The sequence below is a fragment of the Plecotus auritus genome (assembly GCF_963455305.1).
Source record: "Plecotus auritus genome assembly, chromosome: 2".
Taxonomy (NCBI): Eukaryota; Metazoa; Chordata; class Mammalia; order Chiroptera; family Vespertilionidae; genus Plecotus; species Plecotus auritus.
The window spans coordinates 98,711,807-98,723,806 of record NC_137771.1 but is presented as its reverse complement, the minus strand read 5'-3'; the positions used below and the strand labels follow the sequence as shown (position 1 = coordinate 98,723,806).

General features: G+C 42.6%; 1 protein-coding gene across 2 annotated transcripts in view; it reads right to left on the bottom strand.

Moving 5' to 3' along the window:
- Positions 1 to 12,000, bottom strand: part of GMDS (GDP-mannose 4,6-dehydratase) — a 736,645-nt gene that overhangs the window by 371,233 nt on the left and 353,412 nt on the right. For both annotated transcript variants that reach the window (XM_080654381.1, XM_080654382.1), the window contains 2 exons: positions 4,082 to 4,274; positions 3,168 to 3,272 (listed from right to left, as the gene is read on the bottom strand). In XM_080654381.1, coding sequence (XP_080510507.1) covers positions 3,168 to 3,272; positions 4,082 to 4,274 — 298 coding nt within the window. The remainder of the gene's footprint in view (positions 1 to 3,167; positions 3,273 to 4,081; positions 4,275 to 12,000) is intronic.

Here is a 12,000-nt window from a genome sequence, read left to right as displayed (position 1 = left end):
AGAATTATGGGGTATCTTTTTAGAGAATGCCTTAAACCTAGTAGCAGAGAGGGAAAGAGCAGGGGGAAATCCTAGCACCTAGAAACTTCTCTGATTAGTAACCCTTACTATCTAAGAATAGCTGTGCCTCTAACTATATTTACTGAGAAGTTACTGAGAACATATTAATATAACTGTTTGAACTACTTACTGTCTGGCTGTGTATTAACTATGTATTACCAATCTTCGTTAAGCATATTAAGGATCAATATGCAGGGTGGGGAAAAGTGAATTTACAGTTGTCTATATGAAAAATAATACAATCCTATATAATAAAGAGGTAATATGCAAATTGACCCTCACGCCCTCACATCACAAGATGGCCATCCCCACGTCATCACAAGATGGCCGGCAGGGGTGGGCAGTTGGGGGCAACCAGGCCTGCAGGGGAGGGCAGTTGGGGGTGACCAGGCTTGTAGGGGAGGGCAGTTCGGGAGGACCAGGCCTGCAGGGGAGGACAGATGGGGGTGATTGGTCCAGCAGTGGAGCAGTTAGGTGTCAATCATGCCCACAGGGGAGCAGTTAGGTGTCAATCAGGCTGGCAGGGGAGCAGTTAGGGGGCTCTCAGGCTGGCATGCAGAGTGGTTAGGGGCAATCAGGCAGCCAGGCAGGCAAATGGTTAGGAGCCAGCAGCCCTGGATTGTGAGACGCATGTCCAACTGCTGGTTTAAGCCCGATCCAACAAGGATCCCAAACCATCCCAGATTGGAGAGGTGGAAATTTGTGCACTCCCCCTGCCCCCCGCCCAGTGCACAAATTTCATGCACCTGGCCTCTAGTAATAAATAAATAATCATACAAGAATGAACTGTGTTTCGTGTACTCATAGCTATGGGCCTACTTTTTCCTCACTCTGTACCCGCACTTCAGTATGTTCTGCTTTCCCACTGCATTACTGGGCCCCTAAAGTTTTATTCCATATGTCTTTGCCCAATTGACCTGCCATAATTAGAGTTCACCAAAGCAGAGATAACTCTTCCCATTTATGTTATATTGTTACTTCTACAATTCTGTTCATTTTACTTCCTTATATTTGTAGAGCCCCTTATTTTATTTCACAGAGTATGTGTTCTTGAAATGCACAGAATGACTAGTTTCCTGACATGGAATTGGAAGGACTTTGTGGTCAAATTCTTTTTTTTTTTTTATATATATATTTTTATTGATTTTTTACAGAGAGGAAGGAAGAGTGATAGTCAGTCAGAAACATCGATGAGAGAGAAACATCGATCAGCTGCCTCTTGCACACCTCCTACTGGGGATGTGCCCGCAACCAAGGTACATGCCCTTCACTGAAATCGAACCTGGGACCTTTCAGTCCGCAGGCCGACGCTCTATCCACTGAGCCAAACCAGTTTTGGCATGGTCAAATCTTTTACAAGAGGAATTCCTTTTTTATTATTTTCAATGTTGCGGTACTCAGTCATTCTGGAAATTTTTAGTCCCCCTCACCCCTCAGAAGGCAGCTGTTCTACTGTTTGAAACTCAAAGGTGAGCAGACATCTGCCTCCCACCTTGCTGTCTCTTTCCTGGAGGAGCTGCCAGAACTATCTGCTTTGGGAACACTCATGTAGTCTTTTCTTTTCTAAGCTAAACTCTTCCAGGTCTGGCTAGCATTCTTCATAAGACAGGTAACCTTTCTGATTGACTTCCTCTGAATATATTCCAATTTTTCAAAATAGTCTATGAAATGTGACATTCATAATTAAGACAGGAGTCTAGATCTAGACCAGTGGTCGGCAAACTCATTAGTCAACAGAGCCAAATATCAACAGTACAACAATTGAAATTTCTTTTGAGAGCCAAATTTTTTAAACCTAAACTTCTTCTAACACCACTTCTTCAAAATAGACTCGCCCAGGCCGTGGTATTTTGTGGAAGAGCCACACTCAAGGGGCCAAAGAGCCGCATGTGGCTCATGAGCCGCAGTTTGCCGACCACGGATATAGACTGACTGGAGGAGGACACTGTAGCCCTCTACTGTTCTCCTGGGAAAATATAAATCTTTGGGCTGCATTAATATAAATTTACTAACAGTTTCTTGCTGTGATGGTTGATAATGAGTCAATCGAAATGCTCCAACACTTCTCATCTGAACTGTGGTAATAGATGACAAGCAGAGTTTGGTGTAATACAACTGTGAGGGAGGTTGTGGACCTAGTGTGGTTGTGGACCCAGTCCAGATCACACAGCTAATGACAGTGCCCATTGGAGCATCCAGGTTTTCCTATTCTCCAGAGCTCTTTCCTCTCTCACTGAAGTGGGCTGATGATACAATGTTCTTAGAACGAATCAAAGATGTCTTTACAATCATGGTACTAAATCATCAAAGTGACTTTTTCACAAGACACTGTAGACATTTCACTCAATGATGGACCACAAATACAGTGGTCCCATAAGACTGTAATGGAGCCGAAATTTTCCCATCACCTACTGGTGTTGTAGCATAAGACATTACTCAAGTGTCTGTGGTGGAAGAGACTAGGGTAAGCAAGCCCACTGCACAGACAGTCATATAAAACTATACCATATACAATACGTACAGTACATAATACTTGATAATGAAAATAAATGACTGTGCTACTTATTTATTTACTATGTACATTTTATCAATATTTTAGAATGCACTCTTTCTAAAAAAGTGACTTCAGTATATTTTAAAATATACTCTAGGAACATAGTAATTTCTGGATGCCTGTCTAAATGGAATATTTATAAAAACTATTGAATATCCAACTGATTCAAAGTAAAAATATGTGTAGATTCCACAAGTTGAGTCTACATAAATAACAGTGACTTCCAGACACAAGTATTCATTTACTACTTATTCCTTTTCATTTACACAAAAACTCCTAATATTTAGGTTGAAAATATGCTCGGTAAGACCTATCAATGAACATGGTAAAATTGGAACAATATTCAGTTTTCCTCATCAGAAAAAAAATACCACCTAAGAAATGTAATAAGTAATTAAGGCTAGATTTTCCTCATTTACCACTTCTGACACCCATAATAGTTCAAATGAGACATTTTCCACAGTTGATATATTACAAAGGAAAAATATGCATGCAATTTTTTGTTGTTTCATTAAAATCTTATGTTCTCTTTTCCATTGATATATTTACTAACCTCTTCGAGGACTCTCATGATTGAAGAGAATACCGTTCACAGCGAAGAGATTATATGCCTCACGGAAGTTCACCACAATCCAGTAGGCATATAGTTTTGCTGCCCCTATTGGAATAATTTTTGAAAAGCAAATAAAAGACAGTGATCATTACAAAAGACAGTACTTATTATTAAAAAGCAGTGATTTTTACTCATCTTAAACAAGTAACAACTTGCAAGAATTACAATCTGTAATTACCAAGATAGAAAAAAAAATGGGTCAAATGCCAAAGACAAAATGAAGGTTCCTTTGCCAGTTAGTCAGGTGTACAAGGAAATATTTAAGAATTGCTTAATTCTGTAATATCCATGGTTCTTCCTTTCACAATAACTGATTTCAACTATAGTGTGTGCCATCTATCAAATGGACCTTCTTAGATTTTTTTCCCCTTTTTCTTAGTACTAAGGAATTAGAAAGTGAAAAATATGGGATCTTAATATTCTAGCTGCTTAGAAATTTTGTCACCGAATTCTATTTTTTGTTTGTTTTGTTTTTGCTTTTTAAAGGTTTGAACTCAGGGAGACTTTCATCAGGAGATAAAAAACATGAAGCCATTTCAGCACAACAGTTCTGAAAAAGGAATCATGTTTGGTCCAATTTTTCTTTGAGTGATCTGTGTGAAAGGGCTGAATGAACATGAATTGATGAGGTGAGGTGATAATTTCACCCTGGAGGCAGTGGCAGCAAACACTGTAGTTAGCAATGTATAAAGGTATGCTTCTCAACAAGTCTAGTCACTTTAGTCTATCTTAATGTGAATCTCACACCCAAATGACTTCAGCCATGAGACATGAACAGAATTAAAAGAGAAACACACATGCTGACACCCATAGAGAGCACAGAGCATGTGCAGGTGGTGTGTAGGCATTCTTACCATATGGTGATCGAGGGTAAAAGGGAGTGGTCTCCTTCTGGGGTATTTCTTGCACTTTCCCGTAAAGTTCACTTGTTGAGGCTTGATAGAACTTCACAGAGTTGATAAGGCCACAGGTCTTAATTGCATCCAAGAGCCTTAAAGTGCCAACTCCGTCAACATCCGCAGTATATTCAGCCAGGTCAAAAGAAATCTGGAGACAGCAGAAGGCAGTGGGTACAGTAAGGGAAACATCAACAAAGATGCTGATGGCTAACAATGATTTTTTTTTACAATATCACACACATAGAAAAGCTATGCTTGTGAGAAAATATTTCCTAATAGAATAAAAGTGTGGATATCATCAATTTCTAATACCAAGTGGATGGAAATACCTTAAGAAATAAGTATTTGTTGTAAAATGAAAAACCCTAGAATCACACCCCTCACATCTTATTCTAGGTTGCAGTCCCCAGGGCAGTGTTTCTCAAAGTGCAGAGCCCAGCTCCTAGACATCACCTGGAGTGCTCCTGGAAAATAAAGACTGGCCCAGTCTCTGGGGGGAGGGCTGAGGAATGCATATCTGTAATGAGTCCCAGCTGGTTTTACCCACAGAGAAGTGTGAGAAGATGAGCTTAAGAACAGCTGATTAAAAATGATTGTTTTATTTTTTATTTAAGATACAACAATAACTTTTTAGTAATTGGGATATATAAATAATCTTTTACTTATGAGGCATAATGAATACTTCAAGTCGTTAACGTATATTGAACTAAATGATTTCTAACCACAGGGTGTAAAGGGATAATTCAATATTGAGCAGTTTTAACATAATCTTTAAAAATAAATGTCATATGCATTTTTCTTATAAGCACAATAAACAAATTTACCTAATATTCAAATCGTGTAAAATAATAAGGCTGAAAATCACTGGTTTATTTACTGGCCAAACACAGCCAGGCACTATGCAGACCTGCTTCCTGCTGCCTGGTGAACAACCTTTGGTGTTCACCTGGAAGAAGCCTTCTCCGGGTGAGAGGTTACCAGCCTTCATTACTGCCCAGTCCTGGTGTCCCCCAAGCAGTACTCTATGCATAGAGTACCTAGGGAATGTAAGCAATGGTTAATCAGGGCCCTAACTCAGATCACTACACTCATGTTATGTAGGCCTGTAATTCAGCTCACAGGGTAGCCATGAGATAAAAGAGAAACATGTTTCACCCATAAACTTTCAAATCCAAGGAAGCACAATTTGGGACTATTTTCTTCTTTTTAAAAATAATTTATTGTGGTAAAATTTACATACCATAAAACCCTTTTGAAGTTTCCAACTCAGTGATTTTTAGTATATTTGCAGCTTTATGTAATCATCATTACCATCTAATCCAGAACATTTCATCATCCCCAAAAGAAACTCTGTACCTATCAGCAATCACTTTCACCTTCCCATTCCCACCCTGACAACCACTAATCAACTTTCTGTCAATATGCATTTACCTAATCCAGACATTTAATATAGACGGAATCATACACTATGTGTCCTTTTGTGACTGGCTTCTTTCACATACTATATTTTCATTTCTCTTGTATATGTACTTAGGAGTAGGGTCATTTGGTAACACTATGTTTGACATTTTGAGGAACTGCCAGATTGTTTTTCAATGTGGCTGCACCATTTTACATTCTCACTAGCAGTTAATGAGGTCTCTAATTGCTCTACACCTTACCCAGTAGTCTATTTCTTTGATTATAGGCATCATACTGAGTTTTCATATGTTTATGAAAACATATCTTGTGTGTTTTCTTAAATTAAGATATAATTGATCTATAACATTATATTAGTTTCAGATATACAATATAAAGATTTGATAAGTGTATATACTAATATTATGAAATGATCACTATGATAAGTCTAGTTAACAATCATCAACACACATAGTTATACTTTTCTTGTGATGAGAACTTTTAAGATCTACTCTCTTAGTAACTTTCAAATATACAATAGAGTATTATTACCGACTAGAGGCCCGGTGCACAAAATGCATGCATGGGTAGGGTCCCTAGGCCTGGTGGGCGATCAGGGCTGATCTGTGGGGTAACCGGCAGGGCGATTGGGAGGCCCCCACTGGCACCTGGCTTGGAGGCGACCTGCGGGACGATGGGGGGGGGGTGGCAACAGCCCAATCTCTGGCCTGCCCCACCCCCCGCCACTGCCGCTCGTCGCCTCCATCTGCGGGGCGACTGGTGGGGCAATCAGGGCCCCCGTTGGCACCCGCCTTGGCTGGTCTGGGGCCTGCAGGCTGGGGGCAGCTATTGTGTTGAGCATCTGCCCCCTGGTGGTCAGTGCACATCATAGCAACCAGTTGTTCCACCTGTCATTCCACTGTTCAGTCGATTTGCATTTAGGCTTTTATTATATAGGATAGTCACCATGCTATACATTACATCCTTATGACTTATTTATTTTATAACTGAAAGTTTTTGTCTTTTGATCACTTTCACCCATTTTTTCACACTGCCCACCACCCCTACCCTGTTCTGGCAGCCACCAAAGTGTTCTCTGTATCTATGAGTCAATTTTTTCTTTTTTTAATTCCACAAATAGGTGAGAACTTAAAGTATTTGCCTTTCTCTGTCTGACTTATTTCACTTAGCATAATGTCCTCAAGATCCTTCCATGCTATTGCACATGGCAGGATTTTTTTCTTTTTCCATCGATGGACACTTAGGTTGTTTCCATATCTTGGCTATTATCAATAATGTTGCAAAAACATAGGGGTGCAGATATCTCTCAGTATTTTCATTTCATCTGGATAAATCCACAGAGGTGGAATTGCTGAATGATTTGGTAGTTCTACTTTAATATTTTTAGAAACCTCCATGATGTTTTCCATAGTGGCTCACCAGTTCACTTTCTAACCAACAGTGCAAGCAGTCACGACTACCCCACCAATTCTCCCTCCTATGTTCTCTTTACCTACTGTACTCATAACCTCAAAATACAGACTAAAAAAAGAATGCATATTTAAAAAAATCTGAAACCTATAAGCCAAACGTTAAACAAAAAAATACACAAAAATACCCTCCCCCCCATTCATACTAGGATGTAAGCTTCATAAGGGCAGGAGCCTTGACTATTTTTGCTCACCATTAAATTCCCTAGAATGACATAATAGTCAAATGTACATGGAATTTAAAAATGAAAATTCATTTGAAAAAAAGTTCTATTTATATCTATTTACTTATTATGAATTAAATAAAACATACATTTAACTCTCCTACAACTGTTAATAGAACTATCTTCTAAAGCATAAATAAATTTGAAAAAGTATTTGAATAAAAATTTGAGTAAAGAATAATTCAAACACAGCAGAAAAAATTTCCTAAGAAATTGATGAATAAAGCCTAACTTATTTCAGGCTTTTCAGTTGAAACAAAAAAGAAAAATTCATGGATGAATTTAAAGAAAGACAAAATTATGTCAAAAGAAATGAAATGGCAAGATGTAGCACAGTAGTTAGGAACTGCAATGCAAGATCTGACTGAATAATACATCAGACTTCCAGGAAAACCTATGAACGTAACCACCATTGAAGTCTATACTCCCACTAAAGGCTGAAGGAAATGGACCCGGAAGCTTTCATGCAAGCGTCCAAGAAGAAACTTATGATACATCAAAACAAGAAATGCTGATAATTATAGATGACTAGTGGCCGGGGGCACAAAATTCGTGCACAGAGTGGGGTTGTCCCTCAGCCCAGCCTGCACCCTCTCCAATCTGGGACCCCTCGAAGGATGTCCAACTGCCGGTTTACCAGGATCAGGCCTAAACCGGCAGTCAGACATCCCTCTCACAATCCGGGATCGCTGGGTGCTAATCGCTCACCTACCTGCCTGCCTGATAGCCCCTAACCACTCTGACTGCCGGCCTGCTCACCCCCAACTGCCAATCGCTGCTGGACTGCTTGCCCCCAAATGCGCCCCACCAGCCTGATCACCTCCGACTGCCCCCCGTGACAGTGTGCTCAGCCCCAACTGCCTCCCCTGCTGGCTTGCTCACACCCACCTTCCCTCCCCACTGGCCTGCTCACCCCCAACTGCCCCCCTGCTGGCCTGCTCACTCCAAACTGCACCCCCATCCTGATCACCCCCAACTGACCCCCACTGACGGCATACTCACCCCCAACTGGCCCCCCTGCTGGTCTTCTCATCCCCAACTGCCCCCCCACTGGCCTGATCACACACAACCACCCCCCCCACCGGCCTGATCACCCACAACTGCTGTCCCATCCTGGCCTGATCACCCACAACTTTCCTCCCCTCTTGGCCTCTAACCGCCTCTACCTTGGCCCCGCCACCATGGCTTTATCCAGAAGAATGTCCGCAAGGTCTCCTGGAAGGTCTCCCAGTCTAATTAGCATATTAACATTTTATTAGTATAGATGGAGGCCTAGTGCACGGGTGGGGGCCAGCTGGTTTGCCCTGAAGGGTGTCCCGGATCAGGGTGGGGGTTCCCTTGGGCTGTGGGGCAGCCTGGGTGAGGGGCCTGTGGGAGTTTGCAGGCCAGTCACGCCCCCATGGGGTGAGGGTCCCTGCTGGGGGAGCGTGGTCAGCCTGGGTGAGGAGCTGAAGGCTGTTTTCAAACTGAACACACCCCATTCAGGGTGGGGGTTCCTGCTGGGGTGCCTGGCCAGCCTGCGTGAGGGGCTGATTGCTGTTTGCAGGCTGGCCATGCCCCGGAGCGGGTACCATCACCCAATGCGGGCATGGCGAGCCTGGGTAAGGGGCTGAGGGCTGTTTTCAGGCTGACCACACCCCTTTCAGGGTGGGGGTCCCCACTGGGGTGCCTGGCCAGCCTGGGTGAGGGGCTGAGGGCTGTTTTCAGGCTGGCCACACCCACTTCAGGGTGGGGGGTCTCTGCTGGGGTGCCTGGCCAGCCTGGGTGAGGGGCTAATGGCTGTTTGCAGGCTGGCTACGCCCCCCAGCATAGAATATTACTCCATGGGGGCGTGACCAGCCTGGGTGAGGGGCAGTGTGGCCAGCCTGAAAGCGGCCCTCAGCCCCTCACCCAGGCTAGCCACATCCCCATGGGGTAAGGGTCCCTCCTGGGGTACCTGGCCAGCTTGTGTGAAGGGGCTGATGGCTGTTTGCAGGCTGGCCACGCCTCAGGCTCCTAGCTCCTCCTTTTTTTGTTCAGCCCCTCTTTTAGCAGAGGCTAGGGCGGGCTGGAAGCCTGGGTCACTCCTGATGACCCAGGCCCCCGGCCCCTCCTTGAGCAGAGACCAGGGAGGGTGGGAAGCTTGGCTTCCTCAGTCACCGGGGGCAACCCAAGCCTCCTGCTCACTCCAGCTCCATGGCAGCTGCCATATTTGTTGGGTTAATTTGCATACTCGCTCCTGATTGGCTGGTGGTCATAGCGGAGGGATGGTCAATTTGCATGTTCCTCTTTTATTAGTGTAGATTAGAACACAAAAGTAAAAATAATGTTGAAATGAGGCAAAGATCAGCTTGTGGATTTCTATGAAACCAACAACTAGTCAGTCACATAACATGTACTTCATAGCACTGAACAGATGACTGTACACATGGACATCACCAGAAGGCCAAGAGAGACATCAAACAAACTATGTACTTGGAAGCAGGGCATGGAGAAACTGCTTCCAAAACATACCAGGATTTTTGCCTCTCTGACAAAGTTTATATAAAGTCACAAAAAGAAATTGACAGCCAGTTTGAAATTGAATTGCCATGGCCTAGAGCAAAGAATATCCTTACATGATATTATTCTACAATGTCATTATAATTTTAGATATTTTACAACAGCATACTGTACAATTATCCCAAACAAACTTACAAACTAATTCTTGGAATGTTTGGCAGCAATTAAAAAAAAAAAAAAAAAGAGGACATGAAAGGATTTATTCCCTTTCAGAAGGAATTAAGGACTGGGAAGGCACTTGAGCATTCTATATTGGCCCCTCTTGCTTTTTGTGCCAAGAGGGACCCTCTTCTCACAATCCAATTGCCCTCAGCTGTTGCCTGAGCTTTCTGTTCATGCTGAGCTTGAAGCCTTGTGGTGGCTGGTACCATGGATCTGTCTCTCGCCCAATTGTGTGAGCTGGGCCCTCCCTGGAGAAGAAACCTGAGTTCCCCGAGATATGTGATCAGTTCTGGGGCCCCGCCAGCAGGCCAGGGGGTCCCAAGGAAGGTGCTGGGCATGGAGGCCACGGGGGCATAGGCTATCAAGGAGATAGAACTGAACCTCACATCACCCTGCTTGGCCCCGGAGGATGACTGGTTAGCCAGAGACGGGTAAGATTCCTCAGGGAAGGAACAACCTAAGACAGGCACAGTCGCAGAGGGGCCATCAGGAGAGAACTTGGGGATCATCAGAGGTGTGGCACAGACCCCCACCCTCCCAACCTTGCAGGGGCCTGAACCCTCACCCCGTCTGAGGGAGGTCTCCTGCCCCCATGGCTGCTTTGCTTCCCACGCACAGCTCAGATCGGGAAACAGGTGACAGATAGTGTGACTTGGCCCAGCTCAGATTGGGACCCAGGTAACAGACAGAGACTTGGCTGACAGCAGCCGCCCTATATCTAGATCCAGCCTAGCACCAGGAATGCTCAGGGCCTACTCAAGAATGCAAATAATCCTTTCCACTAATATTTACAGGGTAAACTAAGATTGTTGGTAGAGCATTAAATTTGACAGTAAAATAATAATCAAGTTTTCAGATTAATTTATATAGGCAAATTCAAATAAGTGAATATTCAAGAAAATTTAATTGTACTGGATAAAAAGCTGTTACTAAAGTGGTAACTAAAATTTCTATTGGTAGTTCTTCTCATGGTAAAATTCCTGAACATGCAATGAAACTAAAGCAGTCATATTTTTGTGCAAAAAATTAAAATTTAAAGTTATCAAGACTGCATTATAAAACTTATAAAAGCCTCCATTAATCAAAAAAGGGGGGATAGTAGGGTAATATCATGTAAGGAAAAATATCCTATAAGTAAATTACATCTAGAAAATTTTTACTTTACAAAATTAATTTTTACTTGTAATGCTAACAGCAAGACACCCATGAAAAACACACATGGTGTCTAAATAAGACAAAGGAAAATCATTTGGGCAAAAATAAAAAGGATCCCAAATCAATTATATAGAAAAGATTCCTTTATTAACTTTCAGTCGAGAATATGTTTGTATATTTTCAGAAAACAACTCCAAGACCTTGTGAATTCCTGCAACAGAGAGGAATTGACAGGTCTGCTCCAACCACGAAGACAAGAGGAGAAACAGTCCAGAGATGGGAGACGCTGACGACGCCTTGCCACGCTAGCAGTCAGAAGCTGTGTGACGCAGCAGCGTGCCTAGGACCAAACCAGAGAGGGTTGAACCTGCATTGCCACCATGTGCCCACCATCCAGATATCATTGCTGACATGTACACATAAGGAACTGTTTGACATTGAAACGGGGAATCAGAACTGTTGGACATTGAAATTGGGACTCAAACATTTTTTGTTATTATATGTTTATTTCTAGTCTGCAGAGGCAAGATTTTTTAAAGGAAAGAAAAGGGGGAAAAATAGATACAGAAGCAAAGAAGCATTGAACAGACTGTCAAACTACAGTGGGAAGGCAGAGGAGGTTTTGTGGGGGGGGGGCTGTAAGAGATCAACTGAAGGACTTGTACACATGCGTATAAGCATAACCAATGGATAAAAGACACTGGGTGGGGGGGTGCAGGAAAAGGCATGTACTGGGGGGAAGGGGAGGGTGGGGGAGGTCAATGGGGGAAAAAAAGAGACATATGTACTACTATTTTTAATACTTCAAACAATTAAAAAAATGTAATAAAATAAAATAAAATAAAATAAAAAATAATAAAGTCATTCCCCTATTCTCAACAAAAACAAAAAACAAAAAACAAAC